The sequence below is a fragment of the Natrix helvetica genome (assembly GCF_964273705.1).
Source record: "Natrix helvetica genome assembly, chromosome: Z".
NCBI lineage: Eukaryota > Metazoa > Chordata > Lepidosauria > Squamata > Natricidae > Natrix > Natrix helvetica.
In genome coordinates, this window is record NC_138554.1 from 106,071,329 (window position 1) to 106,091,284 (window position 19,956).

The window sequence follows — 19,956 nt, forward strand, 5'->3', positions numbered from 1 at the left end:
TCACCTCAACAAGAAACTAGTTTTGATGATATCAAAAGCCACTGAGAGAGATCAACAGTGTTAGAACCTGAGGCGTCAATAACTGAGGAGACGAAGGTCCAACTAACTTTTTATTAACAGAGAAAGAACTGACTGGAATGAACAACAACTAACCCATCTGACAGCTATTTATACATGTAGCTGTCAGACGGGGAACCAATGGGTGGCTTGCTTTTCTGCTGCCGTTCGGCAAGTGTGCCTGAACCAATCAGAGCAGGGCGCCAGCTTTCAAATGCAAGGCAGCCGGTGAGAACGTAACGAGTATTGCAGATTTGGAGCTAGTGTCTTTGTGGTTGTCTGGCTGGCAGGCGGCATTGGTAGAGCCTGTTTGTTCTGAAGCGGTTGGTCTGTCCTCAGGCCTCTCCGTTGTTCGCTGACGTATTTGGTGTACATGCCGCCGCCAATGTCTCCCATCGTTGAGGAGGACCCTAGAGGAACAGGGCCCTGTTATTTCGGCAACGTGACTGGGTAACCATTTGGGGTCACCTGCAAAATTTCATGCAAAAAACCCCTCCCCCACTAGAAAAGGGGTTTCAGGAGTATGGAAAGAGGATGAATTGTAGAGGGGGTGAAGACGGTCTAAAGTCATGTGGAGCCGCCGACCCATTAACAATTCTGCAGGACTCTTCCCTGTAAGATGGCAAGGTGTGTTGTGTTGCGATCTAAGGTAGGTGGTTAGTCTAGTAGACCAGGGAAGAGGAGCCATACGGCTGAGGGCCTCTTTGGCTGAACGGACAGCATGTTCAGCCAAATTGTTCTCCGCCGGGTGAAAGGGGGCAACCGGGGCATGGTGAATGCCCAGCTCTGCCAAATAGTGCTGGAACTCTGCAGAGGTAAACTGGGGGCCTTTGTCAGAGACGAGCACATCAGGGAGCCTGGGTTGTGAAAAGGGAGTGTAGGACTTGAATGGTGGCCCCTGATATAGTGCTTTTCATGTTGAAAAGCTTGACCCATTTAGACCAGGCGTCGACAACTAGGAGGAAGGTGAGACCGGCCATAGGACCCATGAAGTCGACGTGGATGCGACTCCAAGGGGCCATGGGCCGTTCCCAGTCCCTGGAAGGCGTGGCGGGAGGCGCCGGCTGTTTGGCTTGGCATGGCATGCAGCATTGCACCCAGTTAGTGATGTCCGTATCCATGGAGGGCCACCAGACATAGCCATGGCCTAGACTTTTCATCCTCACTATGCCTGGGTGCCCTTCGTGGAGACGGGTAAGTACAGCATGGCGAAGGGAGGCAGGGATTACGACACGATTGTCTCACAGAAGGCAGCCATGAAGGACTGACAGTTCCGTGCGGCAGTGAAAGTAGGGAAGGAAGTGGGGCTCTCTGGAAGTGGAAGGCCAGCCCCTGCGGACAGCGTTGATGACATAGGAGAGGACTGGGTCCGTTAGGGAGGATTGAGATATGTCCGATGTGGACATGGGCAGGTGCAATTCGTCAATGAGGCAGAGGGAGTTAGTGGGGGCAGGATCAGAGACGTCAATGGGCAGGGGGCAGCGGCTCAATGCGTCCGCATGACCCATCTGGCAGCTCGGTTTATATATCAGGGAGTAGGTGTAAGAAGCGAGGAACTCTGCCCAGCGAGACATTCTAGGGGAGAGTATGGGTGAGGTAGAGCGGTCACCTGCAAGAATACCTAGGAGGGGCTTGTGATCAGTCACCAGAGAGAAGGGGCGGCTGTACAAGTAGTGATGAAAACATTTCACTCCCGCAACGGCGGCTAGTGCCTCCTTATCCAACTGGCTGTAGTTACGCTCAGGTTTGGATAAGGTGCGGGAGTAAAACGCAATAGGGGCCTCTGAGCCGTCAGGGTAGGCGTGACTGAGGACGGCCCTGACTCCGAAGGGGGAAGCGTCACAGGCAAGGATGAGAGGAAACGATCATCATTTTGAGCCAGTACAGGGGGAGCAGTTAGGGAGCGCTTGACAGCCGCAAGCGCGTGTGCCTCGCGGCTTGTCCAGGCTCATGGAGTGGAGCTGTCCAGGAGCCGGTGGAAAGGCTCAGCAAGAGAGGCCTTATGGGGATAAAAGAGGAATAAAAGTTGAGGAGACCTAAGAAGGCCTGTAACTCAACTTTATTAGTTGGGGTGGGCACGGATAGAATACCGTCCACTTCAGAAGGGGAAGGGTGAATGCCGTGCTGGTCTATTAGGAAACCCAGAAAGGTAACGGCAGGAACACCCAGCTGGCATTTTGATATTTTTAAGTGCAGACAGGCTGCACGGAAGCACAGTAAGACGGCCCACAGCGTTTTGGTGAGTCCTGATCAGTCATTGGCAGTGATCAAGACATCGTAAAAATAAGGGGTGACCCCAGGAATGCCATGGAGCAAGCACTCCATGGGTCCTTGGAAAATTCCTGGGGCCACACTGATGCCGAACTGCAACTGGCGGCATTTAAAAGCCGCATGGTGCATAACAATAGTTTGTGCCATCGCAGTGGCGTCGTGGACAGGCAGCTGCTGGTACAACTGCACAAGGTCTAATTTGGCGAAAACCCTGCCCTGGCCCAAGGAGTGCAACACATGTTGCACTACGGGCAGAGGGTAAGGGTGGGACTGCAAAGCCTTGTTCACAGTGGATTTAAAGTCCACGCAGATCCTAATAGATCCGTCGGACTTTAAAGGAACCACTATAGGGGTTTCCCACAGTGAGAAGTCAACGAGTTCTAATATGCCTTGGGCGATGAGCTTGTCAAGCTCAGAGTCGACCTTAGCTTTCAAAGCGAGGGGCAACTGCCTGGCTTTAAGGCGGATTGGGGCCATCATGGGATCCAGATTTAAGGAGATGGGAGTACCAGTATAGCGACATAATGAAGAGTCAAAGACATCTTCAAATTCAGAAAGGAGGGAGGTAAGGTCATCCCCGGAAGGAGGGGAACAATTAGTAGAGTGAATGCCAGAAATAGAAAGACCCAGAGCCCTAAACCAATCGAGACCTAGCAAGGAAGCTAAGGGAGGTTTGACTACTAGGAGAGGTAAGAGAGCTTGGAATGTGCCATAGCAGATAAGGAAATGGCTGCAGCCAAGCAATGGTATGGGGTTCCCCTGATAGTCTCTGAGGCGGCAATTTGCGGGCGCTAGCTGGTGCCGGCATAGTCGGAGCATCAGGGAGTGTAAGGTGTCCCAGGACATAATGGTTCTGGCCGATCCCATGTCCAGTTCCATAGAGCAGGGGTGGCCTTCAAGGTAGATGCGGAGATGCAGCTTACCCCGACCTCCCACAGTAGAAGAGGTGGAGTCGACGATCCATTCGGGGCAGGCATCTTCGGAGTCCCCCATGGAGAGGCAGTTTTGCCAGCGAGCAGATGGAGTAGTGGCCAAGTGGGGGGGAAATGCAGGCCGCTCAGGCGCGCTGGCTGGTAGGGTTAGACCGGCAGATGGATGCCAAGTGGCCCTTTTTGCCGCAGTTGCGGCAGACAGCTGAGCAGAATCGGCAGGAGGAACGGAGGTGCCAACCACCGCAGCTGAGGCACAGGCGACCATCCTTGTGAGACAGGGTTTGCAAACGGTCAGTGGCCAGGTCCAATTCTGACCGGTAAGAGTCAGAACATTGCTGGTGGTGGACAGTAGAGGCAGGAATCAATAGCATTGTAGACAGAGGAAAATGGCGTAGGTCAGGTGTGGACTGGTCAGCCATCTCTGAGGCGTGGGCTTCATCCACGACTATTTTCAAGGTTAGTTCAGATTGTGAGAGAATGAACCAATGTAGTTTGATGTCTCTGAGGCCGTAGATAAACTGCTCGAACAGAGCCTCATCTAGATCAGAGAATTCACAGTGAATGGCTACAGCCCTGAGTGCAACCACGTAGTGACTGATAGGTTGACCTTCCGTCTGGACACAACGGCGGAAGTATTGGCGGCGTGCGAACCGGGACAGAGCGGGCTCGTAGTGAGTCTTGAATTTCGCAAGTAGTTGATCCCAAGGCATAGTGTGGACTGGCATTGGTGAAGACAGCGCCCTCGCAGTGGCAAACATTTCAGGGTCACAATAGTTTAAGAAAATGCCCCGCTTTCTGTCGAGGGATAGACTGGTGAGGTCATGGGCTAAAAAGAAACATTCAAAGCGTTCAAGGAACGCGTCCCATGCCTCAGCCTCAGGGCGGAACGGAGAGAAAATTGCAGCAGTAGCCATGGGCAGTACTTGGTGTGTGTCCATTTCGCCCGTCCTCGTTGCCAGTGTTAGAACCTGAGGCGTCAATAACTGAGGAGACGAAGGTCCAACTAACTTTTTATTAACAGAGAAAGAACTGACTGGAACGAACAACAACTAACCCATCTGACAGCTATTTATACATATAGCTGTCAGACAGGGAGCCAATGGTGGCTTGCTTTTCTCCTGCCGTTTGACAGGTGCGCCTGAACCAATCAGAGGTGTTTCTTCCAACGCCATCTGCTGGCCGCGCCTGGTGGAACACAACAAACAGTGTTGTATTTCCACTTCTGGTCATGATTTCATGCAGTTGGTTTCCAAGAAGCTATGGATGCAGGTATTCTGTGATTTTCTGTGGGTGATCATGTTTTGTTAAACTGTTGTGAATACATTCGTTTTAATTTGTTCTCCACCAATCAGTTATAGTTCTGAAAAGGTCTCCCTATTTTTTATGATAGAGTCTGAAAGATGAAGTTTGCAAGTGAGCAGTAGTTTAGATTAAAGCTAATAAGTATGATAATGAACAATAGAGGCATGTTTTTGTTAGATTAGAAATATTATTTCTTAGAACTCAAGGTGCAAATTATGCTGTGCCATGATGTTTCTTTCAAGCACGTAAGATAAAATTAACATATCTAAATTGGATCAGCCTGAATAGGTTTCCCTGCTGTTTCATCTTCTCAGCTGCAGTCAGGCTGTAAAGGCCCGCAGGTGGATCCAAACAGTAATTCCAAGTCCATTTTCAAAAGTCTTACTCCAGTAAATAATTATAAACTTCACATTGATTCTGTGCAGTAAATGTCAGCAAAAATATTTTACATACACCACACTGAAAGCTAATTTGAATTGCAAATATAAATAGTTTTAATTTTGTTCCTAGAAAACAATTTCAACTAATGTTTTTTTAAAAATATATATTATAAGATTTTTAAAACACATTTGTATCTCAAAAGGATAGAACTATGCTGATAATGATGTAATTAATATTTAGATCAATAAATTATGGTCAAAGACATCTAGGCTCCTGGCACTTTAAACCACAAACTCATTGGGTGACTGTGAACATGTCTGTTATACCTAGCTATCCTGTATTTTAAGATTGTTGTAAAGATGAAAACGCTGATTATGAAAATATTGGGCAAGCACTTCTTGGAGCATAGGGGTAGTGAAAATGCAATAAGTAAAACAGTATTCCTTTACTTCTTTTCCTTGAAAATCTACTCTCCAGAACAGCCATGAATTGAATATATTCCACAGGTGTGTGCTGGATCTGAACATTGGATGTCATCTAATTGCACATCTAGGGTTCCTGGAGGCTCTATAAATAATAAAATTCTAAATAAAACTATTATCATAGTAGTGTTTTTCACAGGCTAGAATGTTGCTAGCTTTTATCTTTCTTTGGTTGCTTTTGTCTTTTTCATTTCTTATAACTCAGGGTTTCAGAAAGTTCATGTTTTGCCCATACTGTGGGTAGGACAGAGGGTTTTTTGGGGGGAGTGGGAGCAGATTTTAGTATTTGCAAAGAGACAAAATGATTATTCAAAGTCTTACAGGACTTTGTTATCATCTTCAATTTTTAAACCATTCTAGAAAGAGACACTAGAAAGAGTGCAGAGAAAAGCAACCAAGATGATTAGGGGACTGGAGGCTAAAACATATAAAGAATGGTTGCTGGAATTGGGTATGTCTAGTTTGATGAAAAAAGGACTAGGAGAGACATGATAGCAGTGTTCCAATATCTTAGGGGCTGCCACAAAGAAGAGGGAGTCAAGGTATTCTCCAAGGCACCTGAGGGCAGGACAAGAAGCAATGGGAGGAAACTAATCAAGGAGAGAAGCAACTTAGAACTAAGGAGAAATTTCCTGACAGTTAGAACAATCAATCAGTGGAACAACTTGCCTCCAGAAGTTGTGAATGCTCCAACACTGGATATTTTTAAGAAGATATTGGACAACCATTTGTCAGAAGTAGTGTAGGGTTTCCTGCCTAAGGAGGGGATTGGACTAGAAGACCTCCAAGGTCCCTTCCAACTCTGTTATTCTTTTTTTTTTAATTTTAAAACCTTTATTGAAAATTATAAACTTTAAAATACAAATACCTTGAAAAATAGTTTTGTATAAGTTACAATCTTTTTTGACAGTACTAACATAACCATTTGTTATTCAAATACATTTTATACATTCCTAATTATTCCTATATCTATACATCTATGCTATATATTTCATGTTCCTATTATTTATCCATTGATATCAGTTTTTCCCAAACTGTATAATATTCGGAGTCTTCATTGTCCCTTAACTCCAATGTGAGTTTATCCATCTCTCTCCAATCAAAAATCTTTTGGATTATCAAACAGTCTGTCGGCATGGTATCACTAAAAAAAAATGTTTCTAACATTGTGTGAGTGCTATTCTCGCTGCTGTAATTATATGTATGATTAAATATTTTATCTGTTTCATATACCAACTCTGTTATTCTATTCTGAAACTTATCCCAAACTTGATGCCACCCACTTGTTAATGCAATTCTGGATAATACAAGTAATGCACTCATGGTATCAGTAATTTATTTGGTTCTGCATATTTCAAAACTTTTGTACTTCAGAGAAATGATGATCTATTAAGCAGTAAGAAAGATGGAGGAAAAAACTGAATTTGGGTATAAAATTGAATAAATTTGGTAAAATGATAGATTGATAATTAGGTTTATGTCTCTCTTACGTTATAGGCAAACGCCAATATTGTGCCACTCTCATTGCATCCGCAGAGAACCGCCCTGCCACCCTGTTTCGGGTGTCCCGCTCCCTCTTGTTTCAGAGGCCGCGGGAGGCCCCTCTACAGGGCAGAGCAGAGGAATTTGGGAAATATCTGCAGGATAAAATCGCTCAAATCCGGAAGGATTGGGCCCCTGTTAGTGGTCCAATGGAGACGTCCGTGGCGAGTCTTGAGGAATCGACCTGGGAGGAGTTTGACTTGGTTGCCATCGAGGATTTGGACAGAATGCGTGGACGACTGCGACCCACCACATGTTTATTGGACCCGTGCCCCTCCTGGCTTGTACTGGCATCCTGGGAGGTTACACGAGACTGGCTCCTGGACCTAGTGAACGCTTCGCTGAGCGAGGGGTCTCTCCCGGCCGCCTTGAAAGAGGCGGTGGTGAGACCCTTGCTCAAGAAGCCTTCCCTGGATCCTTTGGAGCTGGCCAATTATCGTCCTGTCTCCAACCTTCCCTTTTTGGCGAAGGTTGTAGACAGTGTGGTGGCCTACCAGTTTCCACAGCATCTGGAGGAAAATGATTATCTAGACCCGCGCCAGTCCGGCTTCCGCCCCGGTCACAGCACGGAGACGGCCTTGGTCGCGTTGGTGGATGATCTCTGGAGGGCCAGAGATAGAGGTTGTTCCTCTATCCTGGTCCTATTAGACCTCTCGGCGGCTTTTGATACCATCAACCATGGTATCCTGCTGCGCCGGCTGGAGGGGTTGGGGGTCCGGGGCACCGTTTTGCGGTGGTTCGGCTCCTACCTTTCTGGCCGGACGCAGCGTGTGTTGGCAGGGGAGGAGAGGTCGACCCTACGCCCCCTTACTTGTGGGGTGCCACAGGGGTCGGTCCTCTCGCCACTCCTGTTCAACACATATATGAAGCCGCTGGGTGAGATCATCCGTGGTTTCGGGGTGGGATACCATCTGTACGCTGATGATACTCAGCTGTACTTTTCCACCCCGAACCACCCCAACGAGGCCATCGAAGTGATGTCCCGGTGTGTGGAAGCCGTACGGATCTGGATGGATGACAACCGACTCAAACTCAACCCCTCCAAGACGGAGTGGCTGTGGGTACCGGCTCCCCGGTTCAGCCAATTAATTCCATCATTGGCCATCGGGGGCATTCAACTTGCCCCCGTGGAGCGGGCGCGCAATTTGGGCATCCTCCTGGATGCCCGGCTGTCCATGGATGACCATGTGACAGCCGTGGCAAGGGGGGCGTTCCACCAGGTTCGCCTGGTGCGCCAATTGCGCCCCCTACTGGACCGGGACGCCTTACGCACAGTCACTCATGCGCTGGTGACGTCTCGCTTGGACTACTGTAACGCTCTCTACATGGGGCTTCCCTTGAAATGCACCCGGAGGCTACAGTTGGTCCAGAACGCAGCCGCGCGGGTAATTATGGGGAGTACTAGGTACTCCCATGTGACACCGTTCCTGCGCGAGCTGCACTGGCTTCCTGTGGTCTATCGGGTGCGTTTCAAGGTTTTGATAACAATCTTTAAAGCGCTCCATGGCTCAGGACCTAGTTACTTGCGGGATCGTATTCTACCCCATACATCCCTGCGACCAATCCGCTCGCACAGAGAGGGCCTCCTCCAGGTGCCGTCCACCAGACAGTGTCGAGGGGCGGCGCCTAGGAGTAGAGCCTTCTCTGTGGCGGGCCCAGCCCTGTGGAATGACCTCCCTCCGGATATTAGGAATACCTCTGACCTCCGCTCCTTTCGTGTAAAGCTCAAGACCCACCTTTTTCAAGTTGCTGGCCTGGCTCAACTTTGATCCAACTATATCGCTCCTGACGGTTTTTTTTATTTGGGGTATTTTAATTGCATTCAATTTATTTAGGGGTTTTTAAACATTGTGTTTTTACTTGTTTTTATCTATCACTTCACCTCCTCCTTGTATATGTCGTGTATATGTCTTGGTATATGTTTTGTTATATGTATGTCGATATATTTATTTCCTATGTTTTGTTGTACGCTGCCCCGAGTCCTTCGGGAGAGGGTGCGGCTAAGAAATAAATATTTATTATTATTATTATTATTATTATTATTATTATTATTATTATTATTATTATTATTATATACTAATATTATAATTTCTAGAATTTATTATATGCAACAGAATGCAATATATTGCATTCCTAAGTGTTTTTTATATAAGCAGGATCTAGATTTAGATTTGCTTAACTTTAGTGTGATTGCAGTATTATGTAGCTTTAGGCCATACAAAGTTAAGATATCTAAAGCAACTCAGATTGGGAACTCACTGGAGATTTATGTGGTGGAGCCTTCAAGAACCCACCTGAATAGAAAAGGAAGCTGAATGAATAAGGGGAAAAGGGGGAAAAATTCAAAGAAAGTGAGAAGGCAAGGTTGATTAGCATAGCAAGGAAACTCAGAGATATGCTTGGAATAATTGACATGTGGAAAGAACATAGACACAGGTGTCTGATTTGACCCTGGATACTTTTTAATTGTAGACCTTTGGTAAATGCTTCAGAACAAAACATGGTTCTCTTGTTATAAGAGGGAAGTATGACAATAGGAAAATGTTTAAGGATTCCCATTTAGACACATGCAAAGTTTCTTTTAAAGGGTGCAGAATCCTGAAAAAAATAATGTATGCCAATGCTAGAATGTTCTGGTTCAGCCACTTTTAAGGACATTTCTATGTAGCTTAAGCAATTGCACAATTAAATGAACATTTTTTGAAATGACAGCTGTTCATGGTCCTGATTCTCAATGTGATTAAAGAATGGAATTTTATGTATTTCTACAGGAGTGATTTCCCAATTGTGTCATACCCACTTGAATTTTTATAAGGCAAGAAGAAAAATCCAACTTACTAGTCTAATTAATGCATAGTAGACACGAGAAATTTAAAATTCATTGAAAACTACATGTAGTAGTAGGGAAGATTGGGCAGCTTTTTATAATACTAATACTTAATTATTAGAAATGAATCATTTTCAATGAAGAAGTGGTATTTTAAACTAGATTTGAAAAATGATTTATTCCATATAACATACAGTTGCTTTTATTTTACTAATCACAACCAACCTCCATGCCCTTTGCATTTCCTTCACTGTTGAAAGCTCATGAAATATTTGATAAATTTAGTTTGCTCCAAGCTAAGACACTTGTACTTAGTTTCTAAGCAGACCTGATAGAAAGGTTTTCATGAAGCTGCATGAAAATTAAATTAATAAGTAGGCAAGATAAAAAGAGAGGCTGGTTTTGTTCCTTCTGTCATTTTTTTCTTGACATGTTTTAAAAATGTCTCTCTCTGAAATTGGAGAGATAAAAATAACACATATTTAGATGTGAGGACATCTGAAGCCTCCTGCGAAACATGGACAAACTTATTTTGAAAGAAAAAATGTTACTTTGATAAATAGACTAGACTAGAATAGAATAGCATAGTTGAAATGGACCTTGGAGGCTTTCTAGTCCAATCCCCTGGTCAGAAAGAAACCCTAACCCATGATGGTGAACGTATGGCACACGTGCCAGGGGTGGCACAAAGCACCTTCTCTGTGAGTATGTGAGCCGTTGCCCCAGTTCAGCTCTACCGCACATGCATGGGCGCTTCCCACTGGCCAGCTGCTTTCTGGGTCTCTGCAGGGGCAGAGTGTGTGCAGGGGGACCCACATGTACATGCACGGGTGTGTGGGAGCATGTGGGGGCCAGTTGCGCATGTGTGGGGGTGGGTGCATGTACAGGGGCCACATGCACATTGCATTTTGGGGTTTCAGGTGCATGTGTGTGTACAAACACACACACACACACTTTAGGTACTCGGTCCGGAAAAGGTTAGCCATCACTTCCCTATACCATTTCAGACAAATGGTTATCCAATATTTTCTTAAGAACTTCCAGTGTTGGAGCATTCACAACTTTTGGAGGCAAGCTGTTCCACTGATTAATTGTTCTAACTGTCAGGAAATTTCTCCTTAGTTCTAAGTTGCTTCTCTCCTTGATCAGTTTCCACCCATTGCTTCTTGTCCTGCCCGCTTGTGCTTTTGGAGAATAGTTTGACTCCTTCTTTGTACCAGCTCCTGAGGTATTGGAACATTGCTATGATGTCTCCCCTGGTCCTTCTTTTCATCACACTAGACATACCCAATTCCAGCAACCATTCTTCATGTGTTTTAGTCTCCAGTCCCCTAATCATCTTTGTTGCTCTTCTCTGCACTCTTTATAGAGTCTCCACATCTTTTCTACATCGTGACAACCAAAACTGGATGCAGTATTCCAAGTGTGGCCTTACCAAGGCATTATAAAGTGGTATTAACACTTCATGTGATCTTGATTCTATCCCTCTTTTATGCAGCCTAGAACTGTGTTGGCTTCTTTGGCAGCTGCTTCACACAGCTGGCTCATAGTTAAATGATTGTTCTCACAACTTTAGCAGATGTTGATAAGGAACAGGACCAGAGGCTCCCCAGTATTCCCAATATCAGACTATTTTGCTACATCCTCTCCCTGTGGCTATTCTTCCTTTGTCAAGTAGAAGTAAGAATATAGGAAAGAAAGTGTGTAAGCAGAAATAGAAATGTGCTTCTCCTTTTTCACTTTGGCTCACTCTGTAACCTTTTTTTTTAAGGCAGAGGGCAACAATTAAGGAGGCAAAGGCAATGTCATCACCAGGTAGTACATAGCTTGTTGTAATAATTAGGTAAATGAAGGTATCAAACCATACTAAAAATTCAGGATTATGGAAGTTGCATAATGATTTTTGTGACAAAGGTATTTGTGTATCTATTTGTGTGAGTGTCTAGCAAAGCTAATTATTCTTAATTTGCACTGGCAGTACCAAATTGCAACACAAGTTAAAAAAAGCCTGTACATGCAAGGAGTTGTCTGTCACAAGCTAGATAGCAAAGATTGTATCATGAATGTGAATTTGGTTTTTTTTAAAATATAATGATCTATCCGCACTCTTATTTATCTTTCAGGAGAGTTCTGACCTTGGAGTCTCTGGCATTTGCCGTTCTTGGACATCAATAGAGAGGACTGCAGTAAAAAGTGGTAATTGTTGCCTTCTTTCTACCTTTTGTCCTGTTTTAATTTTTCCAGATTTATTTTTATTGTTAGATAATGGACAGGATAGAAGGCATGGCAGAGAGTTGGGAAATTTGGGGAGGTTGAACTTCTATCCCAGAGTATTTATGCTGGATCCCCAACTTTTTTCCTTTTTTCCCATTTCATTATTGTGTATGTTAGAAAAAGTAGAGCTATGTGTAATTCTACAGGGTTGGTATTTCGATGGAAACCATTGTTGGATTTCATCCTTCAAGCCTAAAAGATGTATAACCACTTGAAGGAGAACATTATTTATTTTTCCATAAATAAAAATATACCCCCATCCTTGGCATGCAGTTCATAGGTTACAAGTGCAGTCTTCAGCAAAAGTTACAAATACTGTATTGTATTGTGGGATGACCAATGGGCCAGACCTGTAACTAGAGCTCTGAAATATGGAACTACCAGGCAGTTTGTGGTGGGGCTGGAAATCTCCACCATAGAGGGAAGTATATGAAATTTGCAACTTTGCAGGAGGTGCAACATGCAAGGTTCAGTGCAGCTTTTGCCAGCTGGAATGAGGTAATGGTGCTGTTGCAGCGGGGGGGGGGGGGGTTTGTGGCATAGGTGGGCTGAAGCAATGGGTGTCAGCAATCCATGGCTATTGGTTCTTTTCTAGTCTTCTGATATTTCCTGATGCTCCAAGACCTTTGAAAAATATAGTTCAGTTCTGAGATCATGTCCACCAGCTCCTTCAGAACTCGGGTAATCTATCTGGTCATGGCAATTTGAACTCATCGAAAGTCGATAGGTGTTCGCTTACCATTTTCTTGCCTACTTTGACATTCCTCTGTAGTCTCCTATGATCCTAGGATATTTTAGGGTATGAGGGAAGTGGGTGCATAGTTCTGAGTTGATCAAGCAACTGGGTAGTAGATATATAAAACAGAAGAGATTAAGCAGAAAATGTGATACTTCTTTTTAGATTAAAATATTCTGACTATATCTAAAGAAGCTTCTTGAAACAGCAAAGGACAGGATAGACTCAAAATGTTCCAAAGAAGTACTTTTAACTTTGACTGATAGTTGTGCTTTTCTAAAAATCTGAAGTCTTCTCTAGCATATTTTCCATGTTAATTTCTACATTAGTGCCCATGACAAATTATCAGTGTAACCATTCGTATTTATTACACTTTCTTTTGCCATTCATTTTCTTAACTAGCTGCCAGTGTTAAGGCTAGCAGGATCTGCATTTGCTGCTCAGCACATTCAATTATTATTTGAGTTGTGCTATGATTATAATGAGCTTTCATCATCCTTTCAGTCATACCATTTCTGCAGTGGAGAAGTTTCATCATTTCATTGAATGGCATCAAAGGGAATGAATTTATGATCTCTAGAAAACAGAAAACAGTCAAAAGCACTTCCCAACCAAGGTTATCTTTCATATCTGAAAACAGTGTCAAAACAACAACTGTCAACCCACTAGAAATTTCCATTTTCAGCATAACTACCAACGCAATGATGTCTGCCCTTGTTACAGGAATCCAAAATAATCTGTATCATTTCAAGTTTCTTCTTAAATTTCATTTTATTTGTGCTGGGTCCAATATAATATTTCAAAACTTTTTCAGACATTTTTCTTTGATTAAAGGTAGTCCTTCTTAACTATGGTAATTGGGACCGGAACTCTGTTGTAAGTGACACAGCCTTAAAGGATAATGTCATATGACCATGCCAACTGACAACAGCTGTTGTGACAGATCCAGTTGCCATCATTGGGTGAATCTCAAAGGTGCAATCATGTACTTATCACTGGCAGGCTTCTACCAGCTTCCCCATTGACTGTTGATCAGATGCCAGGAGAGAAGAATTCAAATGGCGATTGGATGACATGGGATACTGTGACATTGTAATTGCAACCTGGTTTCCAAATGCATGAATCACATGTGACTGAACAGCCACAATTTTGAGCTCCCAATGTAATATCTCTTCTTCAGCACTGTCCTAATATTGGATGGTTGCTGGATGAATGATATTTCAACAAGGACGAGTTCAGTATTTGGTATATTGTAATGGATGTAACCCCCCCCCCAAAAAAAAAAAACCACATGCATGCACTGTAATTAGGCCCTGCGTTCTTCCTATAGGAAGGAGAGAAAAAAAATAATTTTCTGATGTTGTGCAGAAAAAAAGGAAAAAAGTCACATGTAATTTGGAGTTGTACAAATCCTTCCAAGTAGGAGTTTTCAAAGTTTTGCAATCTGTTCTTGGCTCTCTCCATGTGTTACCTTTTGTAGAATTTTATTATAATATTAATACAGAAAAAAACTAGCAACTAATATCTAGAAAGGTAAATGAAAATGAAAGGAAACTGAAAAGAACAAAAGTGCAGAAATAAAATAAAAGAATTATACAGATGTGACTTCTGGTTTACTTTTACAGGAGTTAAAATATAAATACAAAATAACCTTTTATTCTATGATTTCAACATTACATCTTCTCTGTAATCAATATTTTTATTCTAATGCTCCAAACCATATATCATTTTCCCCTTTTTATTGCAAAAAGTCAGTGAGGGTTTTGTAAATATCAGTAGATTTAGACAATGTCCTATCTCTAATAAAAGCAGTCAATTTGACCATCCTGTGAAAAAACAAAAAGAGGATTTTTGAAGCTTGAAGTAGGAAAAAAGAATACAAGATAGGAAAGTTAGAGAGAGCTTGAAGGTGCTGGCATTGAGGCAGATGGAAGGGACCCTGAAAATGGGACATGGTGTGTCAAGGAATCCCAAGAGACAAAGCAGTGATAGAAATCATTGATTATATAATAGTAGTGGCTACAGTATATTCTCCAGCAGCATATTTTCCAATCAAATTCACTCCAATTATCTTGTATTACAGACCCCATTATTCATGCTGGGGATCATGAGAAATAGGAACTCGCCCTTACAGAGGCCCTTGAAGAAGATTGGCAAGAGATTTAATTCCAAATATACAATCAGATGCCATTTAATAGTAAACAATGTGAGATTGTGTTCCAGAACCTCATTTGAACTAGTGAAGAGAAGAATGACATGACCTTTTAAAATTTTTGCTTGTTGGAATTTGCTGTTTCCCTAAAATGCAGCCTCAAGAGAACTTTAAGGGTCTCCTGTTGATGTGGTCCATACATAAATCATTAAATTTTCTTGTCACTATTCTATGATCTTTGGTTTGGTCTGTTCTGTGCTCAAGGGAAGAAAAGACTGGGAGAAATCCACCATCTATTTTTAATATATTAATATGGATAACATTTACTAGGATTGTTCTAACTCTGCAGGGGGAAAAAACCCTTTATCTCTGATGAAGTTAAAATTGAAATGTTTGAATGTTTGAATCAATAATCTTTTACTAGACACAAAATAACCATAGAACCTATTGAATTTGATGACCTGAATGTGGTCAAGTATGACACCTAGAGGCCACACATTCTGCATCTCTGCAAACATGCCTTTTATTATTGATTTGTCTAATACTTACCATTTTAGTCATTTTAGGAGACAGTTAAGTATGTTTAGCATATTGACTGAAGATTTCGTTAGAGAAATTGTACTTTCCAGTTTAAAATATATAACAAAAATATAATTGTTCTTTCTTCCCTTCATCTTAAATCGCTGCTGATAATAATGACGATATTACAAGGAATCACTTGGACATACTACTTAAAATTTTAACAGTGTCCAAGCTGATATTCCAACCAGAGAAAGCAAAGACACATTCCTACATATAGTTTGAGCCAAATAGTTACTGGGTTTCTGTATACACATATTGAGGAACAAAACTCACTATGGTGGTTTTTAAGAATCTTACATTTCCCTCTACAATTGGGAGAAGAATAACTCCAAATAACAAGTTGAATAAGTGTTTATTGGATGCTTGCTTTAATAATTCATGCAAAGATGAAATGAACCAAAAGATTAATATTACACTGATCAAGTAAAATTAAATTCAATTGGGAAAAAGTCAATTTGTGACAGCAAATTGTATTGCTATTTTTATGGTGGAGGGAGAAATTGAACATGGTGCTTCTTTCGAGAAACTGTCCTGGGGAAAGCTTGCATCCTAAGAATATTTATTCATAAAATCCTATTTGATGCACCAATGCCCCCTTCAAGTTACTGCATCTTTTACATTAGTGAATAATCACAGAAAACTGAAGTTACTCAGTTAAATGATATCTCAGAACCTGACTGAACCTAGATTAATCATATTTAGCAAAACAACGGGAATTAAATTACTCATAGTAGATTAATTTCAATATGTTTACTATGGTTATTTCTTAAACCATTTTTTAAAATAATATTGTGTATCATAGCATCACTGAGAAACTAAGCCAATTCAGACAAAGAGTAATATAAAACAGTTTTTCAGGGAGGCTATCAGCAATGGAATTCACCTACCTTCCCTACCGGTTCGCAAATGTGAGTGCAAGTGCATGCACAGGTCACGCATTATGTCAGGGAGGGTGGGTGGAGCCTCCTGCAGCCACCACTAATGTTCGCTCGAACCGCAGAGAACTGGTTGAATACCACCTCTGGATGCTATCAAACAAAAATTAATTCAAAAAATGGGTTCAAATATAACACACAATTCTGTAAGTAGTCTGAGCCAATCAGTATGTGGATTTTCACATAGTATATGTGAGGGTTCCATAACTTTTTGTAAATTTAGACAAGCATAAAAAGCTCATGGAATTAAAAGAATATTGGTAGTCAGTTAACCAATGAAGCAAAAAGACATTGTGATGTCATAATGAAATGAAAACCAGTCAAGATTGTCTCGTCACTACTGCCAGTATGAGTTATCCTAGTTTGTGTGTGTAATTCAAAGAAAGGAAACTCATTAGTCAACTGGGAACTATAGGGCAAATATGGAGATATGTTGATTTTAATTTATATGATTGAAGAATCATGGAAAATGTAAGTTTTTAAATTTTAACTTTATATTGTAAAAAAAGAAACGTACAGTATTTTAGAAGTCAGTCTGTTTGTTGATCTTGAACAGTAGTTTATTTAATATTGGGACATTCAAATTACATGACAATACTTCCTCATAATCTATAACTTGTACATTGACAGTATTTTACCATTAAACTATATGAGTTTCTACCACAGTACTCTAAACTATTTTGCCTAAATCTTACAATGTGAGAATTCTTATAAAATTTTATCTAAGCATGACTTGTAAACAAAATTGTTGAGAGTTCAGTAGATTTTATTAGAATTATTGTATTACAATTCTCCTATAATGCAAACTTTTTCATGGTTCAGAAGCAATTCTAGCTATAATTAACAGAGAACATAAGAAGGCACTCATTCTGTTTCTCACTTCTGACAAGTGCTAGGTGGGTTGCAATCAGATTATAAAGTAGAAATAGAGGGTTTTGATGCTCCCAGGATCAATACATTCTCTCCATAAGCCTGGTACATTGGAACACTGATTTCTCATGCTTGATTTATCATGGAGAGCAGAACAAGCAATATTTTTGCTCACTTATTTAAGAAGGTAGCTAAAGAGTAGAAGTTCCCAAGAGAAACATACTGCAAATGTTTTCAACAGAGTAAACATGTTAGATGATTGCCGCAAAAAACAATAGAGTCTTGTGACACAAACTCTAAGCTAGGAGAAAAGTTTTTTAAAAAGGGAGGGGTTAATCAGTAAGATAGGGCTAATAAAGAATGATGCAAGCTATTGTGATCAATTGTTTTCTCAGTTTTGGATTGATTAAAGGTTGTTTTCTCGCCCCATTCCCATTTCAGGCAATCATGACATTGGCCTAGTCAATAAATATTGGAAGATGAAAAAGATTAAGTTCATATATATTCCTATTGTTGCTATTACTGCTACTGCTGGTATTTGCAGTAAGAAAATTTTACTAATGTTTCTTTTCATCATGGGAGTCAATACTATGGGACAACAACAATTTGGGGTGCCAACTGTTAAGAACTCGATGAATGTTAAGACAGAAGATGCTTTTCTTGAAGAGGCAACTGGAATTCCTGGGTTTTCTTTGAAGACGTTTTGCTTCTCATCCAAGAAGCTTCTTCAGCTCTGACGGGATGGTGGGGAATGGAAGGATTTATACCCCTTGCAAACAGCTGGTCATTTCCATTTTATGCCTGAGCTTGGAAGCTAACTATTTATTTATATCCAATCTTTATTATTATTATAAATAACTCAATGCAACGAGCATACGTAAGATTCCTAAAGGTGCTTTTCAAGAGACAGTTAGACTTTCTGGTTTTTCTTTGAAGATGTTTCACTTCTCATCTAAGAAGCTTCTCATCCAAGAACTGAAGAAGCTTCTTGGATGAGAAGTAAAACATCTTCAAAGAAGAACCAGAAAGTCCAGTTGCCTCTTGAAAAAACACCTTTGGGATAACCATGTTCCTAAGTCCAGTTGACTCTTGAAAAAGCAGCTTTGGGGAAAGCAGGACTTTTGAATGGTGTGGAAGTATGAAGGGATTTCAGAAAAAGTTCAGGCTACAGGAACCATCTGCACTTCAGTTTGAGGTGCAAACAACACAGATTCATCCCCAAAAGCCTGCGCCTATGTTCAATAGTAAAGGGACACAGAACAGAGAATATCCTGCAGAAAGCACAGCTCCAACTTCTCAATGAAAGAATAAGGCAGATGAACTGAAGAAACTTCTCGGATGAGAAGTGAAATGTCTTCAAAGAAAAAAACAGAAAGCCCAGTTGCGTCTTGAAGAAAACACCTTTAGGACAACCATGACATGGATGACTGAGAATCTCCATAGACAGTCGGACAGAAGAAAAAATATTTTATAGATTTATTCCATATGACCCACAGCTTTTAATGTAGGATAGGGCCTAGAAGAGTATTTTTATAATACCTATTCAGTTCCAGCAGCAATAATAGCAGGTTTTGTTTCATTTGCTTTGCTTACCTTTGTTAGTTTATATAGATTTATTAATGTATAAATTCCTTCTACTTAAGTGATGCATTTTATCTAATAACACCTATCAAGAAATTTAATCTGGAGAGTAAACCAACTCAGGCATTAGAAGCAATACAACCAATATTTCTCTTTATGTACTGAAAAGTATTATTCTAGTTTAGCCATTTTGTAAGTTTTGGAGGAATAAAATTAGGGAAATCATTTGCATTCTGTTTGGTTATCAGAATATCTATATCAGCTCTGTGACTTTTTCTGTTTCGCCAATGTATATTTTTGCATTCAATAAAGTTCCCAGTTAGTATTTTTGGCAAAGCATTATGGCTTATATCTTTTTTCTTTAAAAAAATAGAATTAAGGATCTGAATGCTATTTTAATAATGGAATTATCTTGTATTGTGATATAGATCTCCAGCCTTTCAGCCATGTTCAGAGTGGGTTGCTACTGGTTCGCACCAGTTCGGGCGAGCTGGTAGTAGAAATTATGACTGGATCATTGAACTGTTAGGGGCGGCAGACTCACTACGCCCCCAAACCGGTTCCCTATTTACAGGCAACTGCATACACACTCCACCAAATCGCCAGTAACGTCGGCAGCAAACTAACCCTGGCCATGTTGACTAGATGTTGTATCCCAACATACTGGGGACATGATAGGGCTGATTCTGGTTGAACTCCTTTGATTATTTAAATGTAACTGTGCCCATCCTGATAAATCCCCCTTTCCTCTCCTCTTTCTCACATTTCATTAGAAGTGGAAAGATTACCCCAGTTTTAGAAGCTGCCGTTTGTGTAGTGGATTGCTTCTTCAAGAAAAGAGAAATGCAGACTTCTATGGAGTTGATCCCTTTGGATCAGAGCCATGGCAGCATGGAGCTAAAAATGGTTATCTATTGCCTTTGATTATTCAAATCTTTCCCACCTCTGCTTCTCTACCTCGTACAAGTCCTTGAACGCTGACAGCAGGCCTCTAATTTGAAGTTCCCTGCTGAGGCACATCTTTGCTCTCAC

General features: G+C 41.6%; 1 protein-coding gene across 7 annotated transcripts in view; it reads left to right on the plus strand.

Moving 5' to 3' along the window:
* THSD7A (thrombospondin type 1 domain containing 7A) overlaps positions 1–19,956 on the plus strand; it is a 342,001-nt gene that overhangs the window by 66,105 nt on the left and 255,940 nt on the right. For all 7 annotated transcript variants that reach the window (XM_081970895.1, XM_081970893.1, XM_081970890.1 and 4 more), the window contains one exon: positions 11,918–11,990. Coding sequence is in view for 1 of the 7 variants with exons in the window: in XM_081970893.1 (XP_081827019.1) it covers positions 11,918–11,990 (73 nt within the window). In the remaining 6 variants the exon portion in view is untranslated. The remainder of the gene's footprint in view (positions 1–11,917; positions 11,991–19,956) is intronic.